This window comes from Betta splendens, chromosome 3, assembly GCF_900634795.4.
Source record: "Betta splendens chromosome 3, fBetSpl5.4, whole genome shotgun sequence".
In the NCBI taxonomy this organism is placed as follows: Eukaryota; Metazoa; Chordata; class Actinopteri; order Anabantiformes; family Osphronemidae; genus Betta; species Betta splendens.
Genome location: NC_040883.2, coordinates 17201670 through 17224606, shown reverse-complemented (window position 1 = coordinate 17224606; position 22937 = coordinate 17201670). Strand labels below are relative to the sequence as shown.

At 46.3% G+C, this 22937-nt stretch overlaps 2 protein-coding genes across 2 annotated transcripts; both read left to right on the top strand.

Moving 5' to 3' along the window:
* The first annotated feature begins 427 nt into the window (after nt 1–427).
* On the top strand, nt 428–3358 carry rrad (Ras-related associated with diabetes). The gene is made up of 5 exons (XM_029144753.3): nt 428–577; nt 842–1232; nt 1835–1908; nt 2026–2230; nt 2394–3358. The coding sequence occupies exons 2-5, from the start codon at nt 860–862 to the stop codon at nt 2669–2671; spliced, it is 930 nt and encodes a 309-aa protein (XP_029000586.1). The 5' UTR covers nt 428–577; nt 842–859; the 3' UTR covers nt 2672–3358.
* A 305-nt stretch (nt 3359–3663) lies between these two features.
* On the top strand, nt 3664–21130 carry cdh16 (cadherin 16, KSP-cadherin). The gene is made up of 17 exons (XM_029144467.3): nt 3664–3832; nt 3921–4019; nt 5955–6089; nt 6253–6382; nt 6593–6751; nt 6959–7155; nt 10543–10668; nt 11565–11715; nt 12226–12438; nt 12790–12866; nt 14520–14711; nt 16709–16950; nt 17065–17195; nt 17299–17538; nt 19369–19485; nt 20031–20147; nt 20248–21130. Exons 1-17 carry the CDS (start codon nt 3788–3790, stop codon nt 20346–20348), a joined length of 2472 nt encoding a protein of 823 aa, XP_029000300.1. The 5' UTR covers nt 3664–3787; the 3' UTR covers nt 20349–21130.
* The last annotated feature ends 1807 nt before the right edge of the window (nt 21131–22937 follow it).

Below are 22937 nucleotides of genomic sequence, written 5' to 3'. Positions count from 1 at the left end.
AGGATTTGCGGCTGTTTTATGAAAATGCACGTTTTAAAAAAATATATCAAATTCTATAAAGATACTCCCGTGATCATACACTTGTAAGCACAGGCTAAATGTGTCAGTGACCTAGAGCTCAGGACTGTAATGATCATTAACATCACTGCCCCTAAATACACTTTATCATCTTACATCATGTGGTCATGCTTCCAGCGCCTCTAAATTTATCTCCCAAATTATCATTAAATATTTATATCTGTCTAAGTGTAAGTGGGCTTTCCCTCTTCAAGGATTCATCCCTGGACGCCCCCTCAGATGTGAGCTCCATTTGGAGATGCGGAAGGGAGATTCCTCAGCTCCTCCAGTCATACCTCCCCCCTCCTCTGTATGATGCTACCGTTACGCACCACGAGTCAACTGAGCTGAGACGTGGATCTCTGGGGCGAATCCCTGCCGACGTCACAGCCAGTCCTTTATAAATAGGCTGAGCAGAGACTCCGGTCAGACTCAAGCGAAAGCGCTTTTTCGGCAACAACAAATCTTCAAACCAAGGATTATTGGATTGCCTTCGTTGGACTTAATTGCCATCACATCAGTAAGTGTCTTTAATAGCGATGTGACTTTGGACAGTTTTACTTTTATGTTGCGTTTTCAAGTGGAGTAGAGTTAATAAACGCGCCGTAAGTTGACAATTCGTGGAAATAAGATAATAATATATATAAATACAATTTAAATTGATTTGATGTTTTAGTTTACTCTCAAAACGCAGACATATTTACAGCCTTATCGTCCGATTGAAACTTTATGTAAACGTGATGCTCCGCTAGTCCACACATTCACGCGTTGCACCTGTTCACAGGTCCTCGACGGAAGCACGATGACTTTGAACAAGGGTGACAAGTTGCGTAACATGGACAAGAGGAGAGGGAGCGTGCCGTTCCCCATGAACCTGCCCAACCTGCACCGGAGATCCATGCCCGTGGACGACCGGGACCTGCGCACCACCGTCCCGCAGACGGGACAGACCGACGAGCTGTCCAACCTCCTGCGCTGCACGTCCTACTCCCCCAAAGAGCAGCACCGAGGCAGCTGCGCCTCGGACTCCTCCGACTCCGTGATCTCCACCAGCAGCGAAGCCGAGTCTCAGGTGTACAAGGTGGTCCTGCTCGGCGAGCACGGGGTCGGCAAGTCCAGCCTGGCGCGCGTCTTCGGAGGAGTCGAGGATGCTGGTCACGACTGCGATGAAGCAGGTAAGTGGTGATGCTGAGGATGAGTCATCAACGCCAACAACCCACACACCCCCGTAGTCTGGAGATGTCTATTAAGATATATGTGATGTCAAAGGTCGATTTAGTTGATATTAATTTATGATGTATTCATATCACTTGCTTATTACTGAAGGTGCAGTAATCAGCCTTGTGTAGTTATGAGATGTTAAGCATCACAATCGCAAGACTTTACTGTTAAAATTATCCCGAAACAACACCAGCAGGCAGCATTTGAGCAGATGCCATTTCTAATCATGTAAAGACCACACGGAGGACTGAAAGCTTCAGAATTTGATTTAGTCTGGTGGTAAATTGTATTTGATGGCTCAGGGGGAAAAAACAGTTTGCATCATCACACGCATGAGTGTACATGCATTGATTATTGCTATTTCCATCTTTAGCGAGGCACCAGCCCCGTCCTCTGCAGTACAGCTGATAAAGACACATCCCATGACAAAATGTCAAATGAAAATCTGATCACAGACATCGATTGAACCATCTGCCTCAACGCGTAGAGAACGAGCTGTATGAATAAGACGACAGTAGGTCAGTGTGTTATGTGGTTTTTATTTCTTGCTCCCTAGGAAACACTTATGACAGATGCATCCTGGTGGATGAAGAAGAGGCATCGATTGTGTTGTACGACATTTGGGAGCAGGTGAGTCATGCGTGACGTCGGCCACGTTTGTCCAGCTAGACTCAATAGCTAACGCGGTGACACCAGATGTGATCAGATGACGTGTGATGCTAATCTCTACATCTGTCTTTCCTGAAGGATAACAGTCAGTGGCTGAAGGAGCAGTGCATGATAATGGGAGACGCCTACATCATTGTGTACTCAGTGACAGACAAATCCAGCTTCGAGAAGGCGTCAGAGCTGCGCATTCAGCTGCGTCGCGCCAGACAGTCGGAGAACATTCCCATAATCCTTGTGGGCAATAAGAGTGACCTGGTGCGGTCCAGAGAGGTGTCTGTAGATGGTAAGTGGGTCCAATTAACTTACCACTGATCCGCAGATTGTGTTAGTGTGTGACGGCAAACAGGAAATGCGTGGTCTCACCCGCCTGAACCCGCAGCTCTAATCCCCACCCCTCCCCCCACCCCCCCCCTCCCCCCCCCCCCCCCCCTCTGATTCCTCCGCAGAGGGAAGCGCCTGCGCCGTGGTCTTCGACTGCAAGTTCATCGAGACGTCCGCCTCGCTCCACCACAACGTGCAGGACCTGTTTGAGGGCATCGTCCGACAGATCCGCCTGAGGAAGGACAGCAAGGAGGAGAACGCGCGGCGCATGGCCAACTGCCGGCGCCGGGAGAGCATCGGCAAGAAGGCCAAGCGCTTCCTGGGCCGCATGGTCGCGCGCAAGAACAAGAAGATGGCCTTCAGGCAGAAGTCCAAGTCCTGCCACGACCTCACCGTGCTCTGAGGCACAGACGGGCGGACGGACGGACGGACGGACATTTTTTCTTTGGCCTCTGAAGACCAGATGCTGTGTGTGTTTTAACACTAACCCTAACGGACTGATAGATATCTACAGAAATATATTTTTATTTTTTAGACACCAAGAGAGGACTTCATGAATTCAAAGAAATGACTGACAGTATTCAAGTCATATCATGATGATTGTGATAACCTGCATGTTGCATCTACTTTGTTTTTCGTCTGCCTTAAACATTTTGCTGCCGTGACATGATCACTATGTACCAACGATGCACCAAAGGCTTGTTAAGTTGCTAAGGTTGCCTCGCTGTCGGGTTGTTGTTGCTCCTACGCTGGAGGAGGTTGATGTATATACTGTGCCATGAATGATGCTAATATACATACATCTCATTATGGTCAGAAACTGCTAAAGGTTCCCAGTACTCAGTCACCTGGAGTCATATTTACTGGAAGCGAGATGCGCAGGTTCGTGCCTCGGCCAAGTTACTGAAGACGCGTCGGAAACCAGACAGATGTCTGTTGTTCTCTGTTGTTCCATGACATTGAGTTCAGGGTGTGAATGTTTGGTTAAGCAATAAGTTATATTGGTCTTGTGAACCTGGACATTATTTGGAAACTCTTTGTTTACATTGATCTTTTTCCTGTTTTTAATAAAACATAAAACCAAGTGAAACCTGGACGCTGGCTTTTTTCTATGCAGCAGGAAACCGAGCGCCGTGATTTCCATCCTCATTAGCATTCATCTGATGGCGTCAGTGGCACGGAACCTCACTGGTCATTGGTTTTACATGAAGGAAATAAGGTCCCAGTTAGGCACGTTCATGTGAATGCGTCAATCATTAAGCGAAGCGTTTTTCCACCCAATTTAAACTCCTCTCGCAGCTCTCAGGGAGCACAGGCGTCGTCGGCTGAAGGTAAGACACACAACCCTTTCCTCAGCGTGTTTTCATGCTTAAATGAAGCACAGCGGATCTGAAGTGCTTTGTCATGCTAGAGGCTCGAGCTGGGCTTTGCTCTTACTTACAATGGGTCACCTCCATGCTGTGGTCTGTCTGCGGCCTGGTTCTGACCCGCTGTGACTGTGCCACATTTCCAGGGACACATGGCAGACAGAGGAGCCTCTCCAATGCGCTTCCTCACCCTCATGGTAAGATGTTGTTGCTCTCTGCCCTCCACTTCACTGTTGTGTCTTGATTTACTGCACGCGCGCCATCACTGCATATCTTGTTTTGCAGCTGGTTATGCTGCACGCGCTTTCGCCGTGCTCTGGGGCTAACGTAAAAATTGGGGTGCCTGAAAATTACGATGGCATTTTCCCGTGGTATCTAGCCAAGGTAAGTCGTTTCAGATGATTTGAAATCATGTAATCATGGTGATTTCCCTATGCTCATTATGTTGTAAGTTACTTAAATCTTCAAATGTCACCTTGGGAACAAGACTATAATCATGTATAGAAAAGCAGCGGGAACACACAGCACAAAGGATGTCTTCACTTTGTGTACGTTATATTCAAAATCATATGAGATGCAGAATGATCCTCTAGAGTGTGAAAGCAAATCTTAAGTTGCCAAGCAGGTACTGTTAAATTATGATGAAGTACCAAATGTTCTTTTCATTCAAGGTTTTCTTAAAAAAACATATTTGACGGGTTTGCATCATTATCCTGTCAAAACCCTGCTTTATTGCTAGTTAAAGGAAACGTTGGAGGCTTAGGAACAAGTCTAATATATTTAATGTTATAAAATCGTCTCTGGCATAAAACAAACTTCAGTTTAATGTTTCTCATGTTATTCGTGTGGCAAAATTCTAGTTTATTAGCAGGTTTAAAGTTTTCAAGTTCCATCATTCACTGTAACAGAAACCATCTGTCTTTTAATATTTGTACATACATTCAGTTTCTTCACTTCTTAAGGATGAATCCAAACATGTTACGTCACCCTTTCGAACCCGCTGATCCTTTTTGTGTGCTGGTGTGGCTGGTGGTGAAAAGGCTATTTTTGCTCTTCAGGGCAAAAAATGAAAGCAGAATTGCATCAGTCTGTTTTCCAAGGCTGAAGATGTATGAACACGCTGGCGTCATCGCCAGACTATAATTGGAGCGTTCACAAAGCTTTCCCGCGTCAGACCCAGCCCCTGCTTTCAGCGCAGCTGGGTGGCACTTTGTTCCCGCGTGTCACTCAAGCAGCCTCTGGATCGCGCGACAGCGAGAGTATCAAGCGCCGTAATTGGCGGCGTTGTGACGTCATCACAGCGCGCATGAAATACATTTTCAGCCTTTATGTCAAAACGAGTGTCAATATAATGCCCCAATGGCGCGTTAATGGCCAGAATGGAGGAGTTGGATAACAGCCTCGTTTTGTGTTATGAATGAGAACGACACAATAGTGGCTCAAGTTTCATTCTAGGCGAAAGCTCTTCATGACTGAAAGGCCTGCACTTGTCACTTCCTATAATTAAACGTCTTGAATTCTCAATTTCATGGGCATAATCGCGTTGTGAACGACACACTTCTGCGCCTGAATGTAGATATTCAGACCTTCGGATATTTTTGCTGTGAGAACAGGCGCATATCAGGAATAACTGGGAAAAGACTAAAAAACATTTTGATCTGTCTTCATTTAAAATATTTTATAAACGTATGTTGGTCACAAATACATTTTATTCTCTAGCTTAATGTTTAAAGTGTATGGCCTAAAATACCAGGGCCTGACATTCCTCAGGAAACATGTCAGTGGGGTTTGTTGTGGCACTGAATTAATAATGTATGTGTTTGTGTTTAAAATAGCCTGGATTTATGTGTAATAGCCTCAAAATATTCTACAGTCATAATGATCATATTGTCTCATGTGTCATAAGCAGGCTGATGTGGCTCACTGGTGTATTTATAGTCAGCAACAAGCTTTGGTAACACAATTGTTGGTTACATTTATCGACAACATGAAGCATATACATAAGACGTGGTCTTATGTAGGCATCTACTGTAGACCAACATTAGAACATATGGCTTTTTGTCCAGTAACTAGAATAGAAACGGTTCATTTGCTTCAGATCAATATGAGCTTCATGCCCTACAGTCGTTTAATTATGCTTTATATCCTTAATTAGTCATTCGTTTAAGCAACGCTTTCCTAAATCCCAATTAAACTTGTTCTTTAATTACAGGTTGCCATTAAGGCAGAAATGGCTGCTGCCCTGCTGCTACACACTTCCTTTAGCGTTTAACTACAGTAGCAGTAACAGTCTAATTACCCTGGTTGTCTTCTGCGCAGCTCCCAAACCTGCCGGCTAATTACAGTGACCTGGTGGTAACCGGGGATGGAGAGGGCATATTCGGTGTGGAGGCGCAGTTTCTGTTTGCTCTCAAACCACTGGACAGGGAGAAGCAGCCGTCGTACTCTCTGCAGGTGCTGTTACGCCATACTGTTTTACATGTCTATTCATAAGACACGGAGCAAATTCCCATTGCAAGTGCATTTGCGTGTCGTTTTGCCCACAAGCTCACGGCTCGTGGAGTGGAAAGAATAAAGCAGGGAGATGAAGAGAGACGTGTGTGTGCGTGTGCTGCAGGTGTCTTTCAGAGCGTCAGTGCATCGTCAGAGCTTCACTGTTGAAGTATGTGTCATCGATAAGAATGACAATGTACCCACTTTCATAGAGGAGAGCATGAGAGGCAGCGTGCAGCTCGGGCTGCTCAAAGGTAAGAGGACCTTGGGCTCTGATGTCACAGCCTGTACCAGTCTGTGTCTCCTGCCACATCAAATACAAAAACGCATTAAAACGCGAAAAAAAAGACAAAATACAAATTAAAGAACGAATCATGGTGAATCTGGATGAGTCGCGTTCGATTTAGGCTGATCATGCACCGTCCAGGCGTTTGGCAGCTGCAGCCTGTTCCCGTGTCTCTCAGGGATCCCGTTCATGCAGGTGGAGGCGCAGGACCGCGACGACCGCAGCACCGCCCACGCCGAGCTGCGCTTCAGCCTCATGGAGCAAACGCCCAGGATCCCCTCCAGCCAGATGTTCTTCATCGACTCCCTCGCTGGGGAGGTCTCCCTCACGGAGGAAGGTCGGTCTGAGGCCATGCTGTCCAGTCCCGTGCGCTGCTGCTGTTTCTGCAGCTTGATTTTCTACCGTATCCATCAGTAACTGATGACTGTGATTACCGTCACAGTGAATTAGTACTGTGCCGTATAGGCAAGAAACGCACACACTTCAGATGCTGATTCAGATTTATTGATTCATGACTTATTCCTCACGTCCATTTTCCCAACAGGATCCTCTGCTCTGGACCCGGAGATGTGCGGCCGCTATAAGCTCCTGGTGATGGTGAAGGACATGGCCGGGAGGGCCAACGCTTTCTTCTCCACCGGCATCGTCACGGTGGAGGTGACGGGGAACACCTGGGCTTCCCCCGACCCCGTGCGCCTCCAGGAGAACCTCCCGGGCCCCTACCCCATTCCCATCTCACAGGTGGGCTTCCCCTTTGCCTGTGGCAGTCCGGCCCTCCAGCCTTTGTCTGTCTGTAGGGTGTCTGTGTTTGTGGAGTGACGCCACTTCCTGTTTGTGTCTCACACTTGCACCTGTCATTTTAGCCCTCAGTCCTGTTGCTATTTGTTCTGTTCTGAGCTGTCCCTTTGTGTAATGGATCCCGTTGAGCCTCCTGTTTGTGTGTGTGAGTAGCTTTTTGTAACACTGACTGCATTACTGTAAGTCCTCCCCGTTGCTCCATCCACTTTCACCTGTTAGTTCTTTCCATGAATCACTCCGGCAACTGGAGGTAAGTGTTGACTTTATTGTTGATGCAGTTCTCATTGATATATCACGTTACAATTAAACAAACTCAATGGCCAATAGCCTGGACTGAGTTAAGTGGCATCACGTTGCCGGTTGCCGTATTTAGGGTCTCGTGGGTCCTCCTAAGTGACCAAATACTGAATTATTGATGTGTTTAAATGCCATAGGTCCTTTCAGGCACCTCCTGGCTGACTCACTTTAACTCCTACAATCACTCACTCTCTCACCCACCAACCACTACTACTACTCTGAGAGTTAGCACACAAACCTAAAAGCTTACAAGCAAAATCCACCTCAAATAAATGTTACATATATTTGTATATGCTTCATATATTAGTCCTATTATTAGGATTATTTAATTATTTTCATACTTGCTTTTGTTGTCCAGCTCGGTGCTAATTTATGTATGTATTTCTGTTAGATTGTTTCCAACTGTCGAGATTTTTCAGTTTTTTGGCTGATGGACAGTTGAACAATGTAGAGAATAATTGGCCAGAGCACATGATCACAAAAGCGATTATTATCTTCAGCCCTACAAGGCGATACAGGATGGTTAGAAAAACAGTAACCATGGTGATATTTGGAAGAAATGGGCGCATTGTCAGAAGTAAAGCTGGAGAGTTTTGGTAGAAAAACTGTCTCCAAATTCCTCAAACTGTCACTTACTGTGCTATATGTGACAAAGCTTATATTTCATATCCTACAGGACTGTAATTCCAAAAGTAATTATTTATTCGCTGTGAATTCTATATTATTAGCCATATCAACATATGAACTAAATAATCTAAAGCTTCTGGCAGGTTTTGCATCATTTGCAGCAGTGGTCGTTCTCTCACCAACGTGTGGCGTCAAACAAGCTTTGTTCATTCACAACCGCGAGCTGCAGTAACAAAGAGGCTGCAGTAGGTGCAAGGAGGCCTGTAAAGACACTGTGCAGGTTCTGAGAGTCAGCGTGGCTCTGTGACAGTGCCTCCCCCTCCTCCTGTTTTCTCCCACCTCCCCCACACTCGCCCTCAGCATCTCTCCTCTCCTGCTGCAACAGCCCCTTCCACCCACCGACAATGTGTGGATTCACAAGTGTAGGTGCGTTCGATTTTCTTTGCCATATTTTCAAATTCCAGTTCAAATCTGAAATAAAACCCTTTTTTTGCCTCGTACGTGTAACTGTTATAAAACAATAGGCTGAGGGATTTTTAAAGAACAATTTATTTTCAGAATTTATATAATTAATATTGTATTTAAAATTAGCTAATGTGAAAATATTTCATTTAGCAGATCCTCACTGTGCTTTCTAGTTCATAATGAAAAATCTAAGCGTGCAACAAAGCTTTTACTATTGCAGTAACTGAAGTGGAAAACCATTTAGTTATAATCGCCCATTCGTCGCTGTCCGGACCCTAAATCACTCCAAACTGCATTAGTCGCGCGTTCTTGTGTTGTTGGGGGGAAACCTCATTTCGCCCACGGTGAGTGATTGTATTGCTGTGCTCAGTGGGTGGTGGGACCAGCCACTGTTATGACACATCCACAGATAGTCATGTTCAAAGACCCACTCCATGGATCTCACCTCCCCTGCTGTCTCGAGCAAATGGAACAGTCGTGTCCACGTCCACTCGGCTCTAACAAATATTGTCTTTAACTCTTATGCACTGACACTGTCTAAGTTGTGTGGACGTTTCTGGCAAATATTGAAACCAGTCCTCCTCAGGCCTTCCTCTTTCTACACACTCATCTATTGTAAGCTCAGACTGCCGTCGAGCTTAAATGAAGTGATGCTGCAATCACATCAAAAAGCCCTGGCTGTAATTCAGGATGTGAAAGCCAGCCGTTGTTGCCGGAGCCTCTGCGTCAGTGGGGCTGAGGAGGTTAATTTCAATCTGTTATCTATTGTATGTTTCTGATTGCCTCCTCAAACTTTGATTATGTAATGCAATCAGCCGAGCTACTTGAACTCTAATGCAATCTGCCGAAACCTCGGAGTGGCGGAGAGACGTCCGAACCCGTGAATGAGCGAATGCATCACAGCTGCTAAATGCACCGGGCCGTGGAGTCTCACACTTGTTGATGAAATCTGATTATTTTGTTGCAGAATTATTTTTATCCCTGTCAGACCTTCGCATTGGCCTCCCAATCCGTGTTCAGTATGACAAATGGCAAATTAGCACCTCGGCTAACATTAGTCATCAGGGTGATCTTGTCTTGGTGTGAATACCAACATTAAAGCTGCTACATTTTGTATTAGCTGGATTCATTATCGACCATATTTCTCACAAATTGTCTGCTTTACAATGGCAAAACAATCCTTTGATTATTATTGCTTTTATTGATTATGGTTGCTGTTTTGACTGATTAATCTTGCTTTGACTTTGTTACACTGCTCAAGGGTTCTTAAAGCAGCTCAGAAGCCATGTATCAGAGCAGACAGAACGTGCACTGATGGAAGCAAAACACATGACCTCATCAATGTTTTCTAGAGCTTTTTATAGAACGGCCAGCGATCGTTTATCCTTGAAGGCTCTAGAAGCACACCATAACACTGGGAGGTGGCCAGCTGTGTGAAGTGGCTCTGTGTATACAAAGGAATGGGACTTGGGCAGCTATCTCCAAAACAAGGGCGGAGTATGTGACAGTGAGTTGGGGGAGGAACACCTGGGTGTGAATCAGCCGAGCCGGGCCTGGGCTCCTCTCCTTGTTGGGTGCTGTTTGACGGCTGCTAGGGTCCTTCCAGCCCCACTGCACGGCCTCTGTCAAGGGCTGTAAAGCAGAGTGGAAAATCCCCTGCAGCCTGCATAGTTAGTTTTGGCTGTCCCCTCTGTTCCACATCATCACTACACTTGGATGGCTCCTTATCACGTTAACAAACGGTAGCTTGGCTTTGTACTTATATGCTGGAAAGGGCCCTGTTGCGAAGCTGAGGTTATGTGTTTTGCACCCAAAACATCTAACACCGACATTGTCAACGCTATGAAAATGATTGCTGTGTTTATCACTGTCCCTGTCTGCATATGTAAAACTGCATTCATGCATAAAGTGTATTATTTGCATGGGTGTTTGTTTATTTAGGTCAAATGGAGTGGAAGCCAGGCAGTGTACAGTCTGGAGGGGGAGTTTCCTGAGATGCTCTTCACCATCAGCAGAGAAGGAGTCATTTATCTCAATGCCCCTCTGGACAGAGAGACACAAGACCAGGTCTGTGCACTTACACTTAAAGCATGATAAAATGCTCATTTTGTAACAGATAGAAACCTTCACGTCTGCGTTGGTGCATTTACCAACAATGTAATTCAACAGGATCACTTTGTTGTTGCTGCAACACACAGTGATCATCTCACTTCATTCACATTTCAATCTCTTTTTGCAAATGATAAATTGGGGCTCAATTTTGAAGAAAATTATCAAATAGCAAGTGGTTTGTTTTCATTCAGACCTTCACACTGTAGTTACAGGCAAATGGTCCTAATGGTTTAATTAAAGGCTCCTGGGTACACATTGCTGCGACGGCGCTGAGCAGAGTACAGTCTATTTTTAAACCAAACAAGGGCAATTAGAAAACTAACCAAAACCTGGAAAACACAGCTGTGTTCATCCTGAAAAGGAAAACATATTAAATCACAACATGCAAATCAGCGTGAGAGAGTGATTGTTTTTGTTTGTGCTTGTGTAAAGATTAGAAATGAAATTCTGTTTGTTAGCATTTTTCTCACAACTCCGGCTCCTGAGAGCTTTGAATGGTTCAGTGAACAGTACATTCTGACACAAATGCTCAAGTGGCCAAAGAACAACACCGAAAGCAGCCCGCGCTGCACGAGTGGGTGTGATTAACGCTGAAGCACATACTTCTGGCATATTGCTCTTTCTGTCCTCAGTAGTGGCCATTTAATAAAAGGCCGGTCGATGTTTCAACAGTTTAATGCTTGGTGATCTTTTTAAACTGAAATTGACAGAAATAAGAGACAAAGTATATATATTCGAGTATTAAAATGTAAGTGTGATTGTTAAGACGTGCGGCCGTGAATGACCTGGTGAACCGGCCCTTTTCCAGCAACGCGGAGCTGAACCTGGCTTCTCTCCTTTTACCTTCTCAGTTCCACATCCACATCGTAGTGGAGCGTCCCGACGGCAGAGCGATCGCCAAGCCTGTGGAGCTGAGGGTGATGGTGGGGGACGCCAACGACAACAGGCCCACCTTCCCGCAGGCGCAGTACCACACGGTGGTCAAGGAACTGGCTGCTCGAGGTGACAGACGAAAACCGTTCTACCTGAATGCGTCAGCAGCAAAAAACTCCCTGTCCCAATTGTTCTGTACTGGGAGCACTGGTTCCCAGCGCAGCGTGACGAACGCTTGCTGGAAGCGATGAAAGGGGCCGAGTGTGAGGTTTACCTTTGGTGAAAGCAGTTTGGGAGTTTTGCCAGGGCATGAGGGAAAGCACCCTGGCTCTTGCCCGTGCTCATATAAAGCCCACGGCGTGTTGTTCCAGGCTAGAAGCTTTTTTGTTGACGTTCAAAAGGGTTGATTCTGGGAAATGAATTAAGCAGGACAATCTGTTAATCTAAATGGAATCGCTAAGTGAGGATTAAACAACGACCCCCCGTTCTCTTCCAGCGTGCTACAGCATGCATGGTAACTTACTGCAGAAAGTTGGACAAGTAACTTAATAATTAATAATTAAAGCAGTTTCCTAAAATGCAGATGTGGCAAATAAAGATAGAGTTCGTTTGTTTTTCCTACTGGCGTGTCTCTACCAGGGACAGAAATCCTGACAGTGCAGGCAGCCGATAATGACGATCCTAAGACGGACAATGTGCGGATCTTCTACCGTTTAGTCGGACAGATCCCGGAGAGCCCTCGCGCCCTCTTCAGAGTGGACCGCGACTCGGGGGTCATCTCCGTCCAGGCGGACAGCATGGAGGGCACGGCGCCGCAGTACACCCTCACCATCACGGCCGAGGACGCCAAAGGTGACTCTACCCGTTACTACCGTTGCTTAATGGGCCGATGGGTGAAAGAAATACATAGCAGCAACAAACTCTAGAGCGGCTACCGGGTGAAGATTGAAATAATGATCACATCTCATCAACAAGCTTAATTCGATTTGTGAGCTGGTGCGTCACTGGCTTCAGTGACACAACAGTGTCCAGAGGATGTATGTATGCCAGCCTCTGGGGTGGCGGATGAGGTGGTCTGCATGAGTCAGGGATCAGGGTGTGATGCAGGCAAGATGAGGTACTTCCTGTTCCTGCAGCACACTTTATTTGTGTGACTGGCTGACCCTGAGTCATTAACCGAGGCTGTGACAATGTCCCCGGCAGGTCTGAACAGCTCCTGCACCGTGGTGGTGACGGTTCAGGATGAGAACAACAATCCGCCGGTCTTCTCCCAACATGAGGTACGACACCAGGGCACAGGACGTGACTAAACGATACCTTTGGTCCCAAGGCAGGAAAAACATCACAGGCCATAATAAGTGGCTTTTGGACTCTAGACTGTGAATGTGCTCTGCAGGTCACTGATCTAATTTTCCTGGCGGGGAACTAGATACGGCCTCTAATCTCAGGCTTATAGCGGTGGCACCGTGTTATTGGAGGAGTTTTATTCAGCTCTTTGTTCTCTAAGTGGACAATGTTTTTAGAGTTTAATCTGATAAAGCTTTCTTCGGAGTCTACTTTCCACTCATTTGTTTTTTTATAGCCAGATCTACATCATGGCTACGCGGTGATGTGAGAATCATCGTTGTCATGGCGATCACACTCTTAATGACATTTCAGTATCAGCTTTGTTTTTGCATCCTCATTTACATTTCACCTCTATATTTGATTTGGAGCTACAACCGATACCTATTTTTAATTTGCAGTAAATCACCTGACTACAAACAAGAGACAGTGGCTTCCCACATTTTGACAAAGCTGTAGGAATAAAAAAAAGCGGGCTAAAGATGGATACAGAAAAGCCCCTCGCTTACTCCCACGTGGGCTGCATAATATCAGAGAGAAAAATCGTGAAGGTGGGGAGTTACGTGGGAGAGCCATCATACTGTGATAATGGTGAACTGGTCTCTGGCTGCGCTTCCTGTCAGATGATAGTGACATAGAAAGACAGCACAGACATTATGAACTGTGAAGGAACATTTTATTTTGAGCCTGGATAGAAGGTACCGCATTTAAATTTAACAGCGGAAATAGGCTTTGGCATGAATGTCCAGACAAACAACAGGAGACGTGGTTCAAATAAAAAGTTTTACATCCTGCTTTTAAATTAATAAATTTAATATTATTTCATTCCTGACTATTTCTTGCTGAAGACTGAAGCTTATTTTCAGTCTGGTATAAACAAAAGCACGCACACACACACACACACACACACACACACACACACACACACACACACACACACACACACACACACACGCACACAAGCACACGCACACACACGCACACACGCACACACACACACACACACACATACGCACACACACACAAACACAGGTGGAAAATGCTTGCGAGGAGGTCATGCCTGAGCAGCACCGCATTTTCCATGGTGAAGTGAAGGCAGCACGGCGTGGAGCTGGTGTGGGAGGAGAGTGGTGACAGGGGTGGGTTCAGCGGCGACCCTGTGGATGGGGCAGCCAGATCAGAGACGAGGCCGACTAGAGGACATCTGCGATTAAACGGCTGTCCAAACACACAGCGGTGTGTGAATAAAGGTCAGCTAACACCAGGAGGCCAAGAGGGGGCGAGTCCATCCTCACATGTTGTCAAATACAGTTAAGGCAGAGAATGAGGCAGGGCAGCAGGGTCCCCAGGTGCCTTTCTGCGTTCATTTTCTCTGGGTCAGGTTGAGAGCGAGTGGTTGCCTCCAGGATGAATCCAGTCTCTCTCCACTGATAGCTGGGCTAGCATGCCTTTACATGGAGTAACACTGTGAAGTGAGTTAGCAGGAAAATAAACAGATGTTTTTGCAAAATGGAATAAAATCCATGTTTAAAATCCAGCCTCAGCAGCTGCTTAGTGGTGATGCCTCCTCCGTCCTCTTTCCACATAAGTATGGACCCTTCCACATCCCAGAGGACGCTTCAGTGGGCACCACAGTAGCAGCTGTGGCGGCGAGGGACGCAGATGTTTGGGGAGGAGACAGCTGGCAGGTGAACTATCGCGTGGAGTCCGGGAACGAGGAGGAGGTCTTCACCTTAAGGACAGACAGGCAGACCAACGAGGTCTCACTCATGCTGTCCAAGGTGAGGGCCAGAATCTGCACACACACACACACACACACACACACACACACACACACACGCACGCGCGCGCGCACACACACACACGCACGCACGCACGCACGCACGCACGCACGCGCGCGCGCGCGCGCACACACGTACACACACACACACACACACAGTAGGTCACCTTCTTCACTGCTGATTACACACAGTACGTCAGTGTCAGCTCTGACATTGTAGCGTGAGGCTCTTCTCCTGCTTTAATCCAGCGAGCTGCTTCAGGGACGTGTGGGGCAGTGAGTGTCTAGCGTTGTGTGCTCTAGCGTTGTGTGCTCTGTGGAGAAACCAGGAGACGCTCTATTATTTTCAGGCTCTCTGTGGGAGCTGACAAATGTGATTGGACTGGGAGTCGTACCCACTCCTCTGAGATAAAGCAGGAGGTGCCTGCTGTAAAAGCTAAACATGGATCCCGTTGCAGTAAATTGAATCTATATATAAAGGGTTTTTTAGTAGCATTGACGTTCAGATTACATTTTGAATGCTGTGTTGTAAAGATCTGTTGATTTATTGACCCTGCGAGATATTGATGGAAGTAATTTTGCATTTCCATGAGGGAAAATGTTGTTTACAACCAGTATCACTTAAATAATCATCAAAGCTCAATCCTTCTCAAGCGAAGCCTCGACGGATTAAAGTTCACTCTAGTAAATCCCTCGGGTCCTTGTGTTAGTGTGAGGTCAGCGCCAGAAGGAAGACGCATTTCATTATTAGAAATTATACACTGCTCACAGCCCCGGTGAATAATTAGATTGCGTGAACACTAATGGGGGTTTACCACACAGAGTGGAGGCTGACAGTTGGGCAAAACGCATTAAAAACCAAGGGAAGTGAGGGGAATCTAATCAGGATGGAAGATCTGTGGACACGTTAAACCATAGTGTTAGGCTGAAATGAAATTGAATTTGCAGGATGAGTGAAACAATAGTTCAGTGAATTACACAAATGAAAATATTTAACATTTTTTTTATAATTAGAATGTGTGTGTGTGTGTGTGTGTGTGTGTGTGTGTGTGTGTGTGTGTGTGTGTGTGTGTGTGTGTGTGTGTGTGTGTGTGTGTGTGTGTGTGTGTGTGTGTGTGTGTGGTTCGTAGTAGTAGAAACACTGTAGATAACGTATTACTGTTATTTGCTTTTGACTAATAACAATTGACTGATTCTCATTTGAGCGTCATATAAACCCTCATTAGTTGAATCTGTAACATACGGCCCTATTGACTAACCCACCCCTCGAGTCCATGCACATGTTCTGGTGCACTGATACACACTGAGTAGTTTGATGCGTCACTTCCAGCCGGTAGCGGCGTCGTGTTCCCTCCGCGCTCGGCGTTTCTTCTCCCTGGCAACAGAGTCAGTCATCCTGAGCAGCCGTAATGTCTGTTTTATGGGGGGAAGGGAGCACATTTAAGGGTGAAACCTGGCAGTAAACGCAAGCCCCGGGGCATGACTCAGGAGGTGGCATTAAAATCATCAGGCGCATTAAAGATTACGATTACGATTATTATTAATTTTACAGTATTGTCACAAACGAGTAGCACCAGCATCATGGAAACGTTGTACTATAGAAAACCCATTGGCTCTTTTCCCTCTGCCAGTAAATCCACTCCTTTGGTTGGACGATAAGGGGACGGGACACGGGGGCTGTGTTGTGTCCGTCTCCTGATGGCGACATGACTGTTGTTGTTGTTTCTTTGTGAGGGTGTTTCTAGTGGTGTGATCGTAGTCTCTTCTAATGCTGCAATCATTTTGCTGTAGTAGCTCAGATAGAAGACACACACTCACCCTCCACTGTGATCTCACGCATCGGACCACCTTCCATGGCTGTGTACCCAGTGTTATGGAGTTTAATAACTATGATTTTCACTTTCATTACTTTTTTCTGCTGTTTGGGTGAACTGGTCCTTAATAAAATAGTCACATTCTATAAAGCCTGTTGTAACCGGTAGCCTGTGGTTTTTACAGGTGCTGGACTTTGAGCGCGAGAGCGAGTACATCCTGGTTCTCAGCGCTCAGAACCCGGTGGCTCTGGTCCGCGGCCGATACGGACCTGCGTCCACGGCCACGGTTACTATTTATGTTGACGACGTGAACGAGGGTCCGATCCTGTCGCAGAGCCATTACGAGGTGACTGTCAGGGAGGGCGAGGAACCGGGGCGAGTTATCGCCACCATCCGAGGTTACGACCCTGACTCCCATCCAATCAGGTAAACCCCGGGACGAGGATCACACCAGTGACCACGTAGCGGTACTTCACCCGGTCGGGAAGCGTGACGCTTGGCAAATGTGCTTTCACAGAGATGCATCTATTGCTTGGTCAGGTATTCTCTTCAAGGGGACACGAAGAAATACTTCTCGATAGGGAAATATTCTGGAGAACTGAAGACTGTGCACGCGCTGGACAGAGAGGAGAACAGCACGTACACCATGGGCGTCATTGCAGTGGATGGACGTATGGTTGCGTTAATCAGATTTAATACCACATCACTGTTTGATTCATATTAAAGCACGTTTTTTAATCGTTCACATCTCAGATTAATCTGTTTTCCTCTCAGGAAACTCTTCCTTGTCGACCTCCACCCTTGTGACTGTCCAAATCCTGGACGTGAACGACAACAGCCCGGTGCTGGTGGGAGACTACTCCTGGAAGTACCTGTGCACCCCTCGCTGGGAGGACCAAGCTCTGGTGCTGGCCTCGCGGGACAGCGACGGGCCGCAGCACGGGGGGCGCCTGAACTTCTCACTGCGCAGTGATCCCATGGTCCGGCGGAACTGGAAGCTCACGCCTATCAATGGTTAGTGGGAACCAGCAAGACAGCTTCAGTGTGACGCTCGAAGGAGAGGATCGTGATCTGAACTGAATCCGGTCCTTAAAACAAATGGGATCCAGTTATCGGCTGGGCTTTTTGATCATTTGTTTCACGTATCGGTGTATCGGTCCTGGTGCTGTGGTCTGGCTTTGGCCGCCAACATCGTCCCAAAGCCAGATCGTTGCAAAATAAGCACAATTACCATCCAGAGCAACCCACATATTGGAACCAAATCTGGCAACCGAGCACGGCGTGGGCCAGACTTGGCTCACGTGTGTTCCTCGTACGCCAGAACACGGCAAATTGTGCTGATGTGGGTTATTTTGCACTTTGGCCGCAAACTGGAGCCATCATCATAAACACATCCAATATAGTGATGGTTTCATGTGGGCAGATGTATCCAGGAAATTATCTTATGTATAAAGTGCATGTTTTCTGTCATCTACTAAGCAACCAAGGAAAATGTGCTATTAATGATGTCATCTGTCCTGGGGTCATGCACTTTAAATGTACAGATTACGTACATTGAATGTTCCATGCAGGGCTTCATTTTTGAATTGTTTAGACTTATATGAGTTCAAGTGGCAGGAACACAGAGAGTCAGAGAAACGGAGCGATCTGAGCCTGAGGATGTGCAAATTGCCCTGTTCTATTTCCTACCACATCATTTCTTCGGTCCTGTCTGCGATGGGAGGTGTAATGTAATTATGCTTTTTTTGCAGCAGTAAACTGCTGGTTGTTGGGCTTTTTTGATGCAAACCATTTAGCGCGGTGACGTCTGTCATTAAGTCATTCAAACAGCTCAACCACTTCCCCTCTTAGGCTTTTTTTTATTCTCCCTCTTTCACTCTCCTGTTCCTGTTGGTATTGATTGAGCCCAGCTGTAATTATATCTTCTGTGTAATTTTGTTGGCGTCATCTCTGGGTTCCTGCCAGCTAATGGGGAGGGGGGGCTAAAAGTGGAATCTCACAGAAAGCTTTGCACCTGGACGCAGCCAATAATGGCCCAACTAATAGCACGTACTTGTACTTGTGTCAGTGTAGTATCTGAGCGGAGCCGCTCAGTTCGTTTGACAGAACCACAGCCTTCAATGAAAGGAACGTGTGTGTGTGTGTGTGTGTGTGTGTGTGTGTGTGTGTGTGTGTGTGTGTGTGTGTGTGTGTGTGTGTGTGTGTGTGTGTGTGTGTGTGTGTGTGTGTGTGTGTGTGTGTGCGTGGCCTTTCAACCATGTCATCTTCAAATACTTAAGAGTTTGTTTCAATGCTCTTAATGAGGAATCTTTTAACATTAATTACCAATAGCTCCTCATTGCAGTATTAGAGAACGTGTGATGCACCCAGTAAACCCAGTAAAAAGCCATTTCACTACCGCAGCCATCCAGAACAGTTCTGTGTAGCACAGCCGGCAAAAATGTCACATCAGGGGTGAAAGAGTGCAGATGCAGTGACTGTGTTAGTGTCCTAAGAAGGGCCGCTGAGCTTGTGTTTCTCCGGCTGACAAATGGAACATGAAGGGGAATGATGGTAAGGTGCAAGCGTGGAGTTTAAGCCCCTCAGATAAGGGTTCAAACACGTTGATAAAGCACTTCTGCTTTTACGTCATGCAGCCAGCCCTGTATTTTAGACTGATTTGCAGAGATAAGATAGACTCACTCTGCAGACTGTCAGCGTCTCCCATTGTGTGTGCTGTCTAGTCATGTAGTTGGTCTCTTTTGTGAATTAATTTATTGTATCAGCATTGCATTGCTTTTATATGGGATGTGATGAGCAATGATTATGAAACTCTGCACTGCGTTTCCATGCTTTCTCTTTCAGATACTCACACCAACCTGTCCTTGAACATCCCACATCTGGCCCCTGACGTCTACACGGTGCCCTTCACCATCTCTGACAGCAGCTCTCCTCCCAGAAGCACCTTCATAAACTTGCCAGGTAGCGCTGACATGTCTGCTGGCGACCTAACGCGCGTGCGGGGAGGGTTGTGACACAGCAGCGTCATCACAATCAATAGACATCAGCCTCTGGGTTCCAGCTTGTCCTAGCTCTGCTCTTGTGTATTAATGATGCAGCCGAGCTTTACAAATGACTTTTCCAGGCTCGTGATTGCACAGCTCTCGTAAGGCTGCAACGTGTGGCCTGCTGTTTTTGTGTACACTTAACCTCCAATGCATCTGATAACCCACTGTACATGTAGAACACAGTAGTAAACGCCACAGGATGTGCACTTTTGACTGGGCCATAAAATGTGATCTGACCACAGCCACAAATAAATGTGTGATGGTGCAGTAAGTAAGGGCAACAGTGTCTTTATACACAACTGCTCCGGCTCCATCATATTCTTAGAACGACAGCTGTCTGAAGGTTATCTCACCACAGTGCTGAGGCAGAGCTTTGGTGTCCTAAACAGTGGATTTGGACTATATATGCAGTCCGTTCCCTGACAAGAGACTTGTTTTCCTCTATCTCCCTCCTGTTAGTGACGGTGTGTCCCTGCAACATCAGAGGGAACTGTAAAATGGCTGCGAAGCAGTTGCAGGGAATGCCCACTATTCAGTCTGCGGTGGGAATTCTGCTGGGCACCTTCACAGTTATAGGTAAGCAGAGAAAAAAGAGCTACATCTACAGGAACAGGAAAGTGCTGTTACATTGATATCGTACACACAGCTTCAATCTGAATGTTTTCTCTTCTTCCAGGAACTATCCTTGTTATTGTGTTTGTGAGACTGTCCTACCAGAACCCCAAACGCCCCAGCAGAACCAGCCAGGAGAGAGTTCCCCTCAATATTAATATATGATGACTTCATATTTATACTAGAGCTTTTAGGTGTGGATTGGACTGGAGATGAGGGTCTTTAATAGGAAAATCTTATTGTAGTCATAGTATTGGATTAATATTACAACAAAAATGTTTTACATTTCCAAATGATAACTTTTACCTTCACTTTTCTCAAACAGTATCTTCTTTTGCATCCACCTACAGTTATCTAATTTCTATTCTACCTTGTGATTATTTAATTGTAATGCTTTTGTTCTGATGACAAAAAATGTCCTGTGTATGTATAAATATGTGTGTAAATGCTCAGATTTTGCCCTGCGATGGACTGGCGACCTGTCCAGGGTGTACCCTGCCTCTCGCCCGTAGCCAGCTGGGATAGGCTCCAGCACCCCCGTGACCCCACACTAGGGAGTAAGCGGTTAAGAAAATGGATGGATGGATGGATGCTCAGATTTCGCTTCATGCAGAAAATCGAGAGAGTTTAAATGAAATTAAAACTGATGTCATTCGACTTCAAACTTCGACTTCTTCTCACCTTGTTTCCATTCACTCTGAATTTTGAGCGTCATTATAAAGACATCAGACTGTACTATAGTTCTGAGCATCTCGTATCCATAACAACAGATGAGGCCATAACTAACTCAGTGCATGACATCTTATCTCTTCATTCAGCTATTAGGTAGTTAGTCATCGTCTGGGAGCGTCATTCTGGGTAGCAGAAGGTTGCCAGTTTGAGCCCAGTTGATCCCACCAGGTGTGTCCTTGAGCAAGACACTTCACACTAGCTCCACGAGCACCCCTTGACTCAGGTTTGCTAGCAGAATGTTGGTGTGAACAATAATCAACAACATTTCCAGCTGCTCCTAATCTCTGCTGGTCCAGAGTACAGAGTGGGAAGGAGAGCAAGAATTACTGCTACAATTAAGGTTAAGGCTACTTTTATGGCCTCCCCCAGGACAGGAATGGGCAGGATCAGGGGAGTCGCTTCATAAAGCATAAATAGAACACACTAAAAGCAAAGTATAAAATAAGAGATTGGATTGTAGCACTAGAGATTTGTGCTTTTAATAAACAGTGTACTGTATATACACGTAGTGTCACTTCTGCTAAAGTATTTTTATTCCACTACAGCTAATTGGTTCTGGTTTAGGAATGGGTCCACTTCTGGAGAATTAGGAAACACCGGAGCAGAATTAAAACTGGAGATATAAAATGAACCACATTTACATGTTGACTATTACACGCATGCAACCTCGATGCTCCATCAACTGGACATGTGCACTGACTGACCAAATGTACAGACAGTGCTGCTGATAGAACACGTACCCGCTGCCATTCGTTCGAGGCTATTTATATCTGGGGCTAATGGTTCCAATCAAAGCACTACATGGCTCCAAGTCAAAGGAAAACACAAACACAGGGATGAGCTGACCTGGGGTCAGGAGCCACTGAGCCCTCATCCTCAGCCTCTATGTGGATGGTGGGCGTGGATCAGCGGCCCGGCGCGGGGTGCAAGGCCAGCTACAAGCTAGCGTGTGATCTCCAGTCACTTCAAGTAGCTTGGGAAATGAGAGGCGGCGTGGGCCAAGTTTTCCCCCAAGTGTACGTCCAGTTTTCCATTGCACAGTTACCAGTAAAGTGGCTTCGCTCCCTGTTTCCCCACAGCTCGTGCTATTTTCGTTCGCATAAGCGTTTCACGCTGGCTCTAAACCCGACAGTTCCCCCATCTGTAGCTGTTGGAGGCCCGCTGTGTATCAGTGCTGGGACGAGTCCTGGATTATGAGAATGACACATTCCTCCCTCCCGCCGAACAACCTCCGACGGGCGCTTTGCAGAGGAGCGAAGAGGCCGTGGCAGGCGTCGCGTGCTGACGAGCGCCGCACTAATCGCCACCCCTGCGGTTCCACTCGCTTCTTGACTGTTTGCTGGCAGGCGTCTGTGCTGTTTGGGTTCGCTCTCGCCACAGACATCAGCTGATTTGCCCAGTGTCCAAAGCAAACACAGACTGTTTGGAATAACACAGATGCATACCGTGATAATTGGACTTTTATCTGTACATTTCTATCTGATCGAACGGGTAAAAACAGCTGCTGAGAAAATAAAGAAACGTAGGAGCTGGACTGGTTCTGTTCAGAGGTTGCAACACCAGCGCATCCTAACTCACCACTTTGCTGAACCATTACATCGACTTGTTCAGTAATTACCTGTATTTACATGTGGCTTACGCAGACAATTACGCGTGTTAATTTTAAGTGCTGGTGGACAGAATGTAGTACTGACAGCTACACACTTCCTGTTACATGACAATTAGTCTCCTACAGCAATAATAGTTCATCATCTAGTCATTTATGTCTTCTTACAGTAATAGCGTGCATCTCTTCCAACCACTTTGAGGTGATGCAGCTACGAGTGTGACGCGGATGACGCTTGTTGTCCGCTGGGTGATTTGTTGTTATCACCATACATTACGGGCGCGTGAAGATTAGGTACAGGTTCATATACAGGGCTGATTTGCACTTTGATTACGCTGTGTTTGATTACGTTTGGCCGAGGCAAACACCTTTGTGTCGGCTTATATAATAATGCTGATTGCATTCAGAGCACGCTG

Bases quoted from the DNA above. Each gene is read 5' to 3' on its own strand.
- rrad (XM_029144753.3), top strand. From the start codon at position 860: ATGACTTTGAACAAGGGTGACAAGTTGCGTAACATGGACAAGAGGAGA. The intron at 1,233-1,834 runs GTAAGTGGTGAT...CTTGCTCCCTAG, and splicing joins TCACGACTGCGATGAAGCAG to GAAACACTTATGACAGATGC. The intron at 1,909-2,025 runs GTGAGTCATGCG...TCTTTCCTGAAG, and splicing joins TGTACGACATTTGGGAGCAG to GATAACAGTCAGTGGCTGAA.
- cdh16 (XM_029144467.3), top strand. From the start codon at position 3,788: ATGGCAGACAGAGGAGCCTCTCCAATGCGCTTCCTCACCCTCATG. The intron at 11,716-12,225 runs GTGACAGACGAA...TGTCTCTACCAG, and splicing joins CAAGGAACTGGCTGCTCGAG to GGACAGAAATCCTGACAGTG. The intron at 12,867-14,519 runs GTACGACACCAG...TTTCCACATAAG, and splicing joins CGGTCTTCTCCCAACATGAG to TATGGACCCTTCCACATCCC.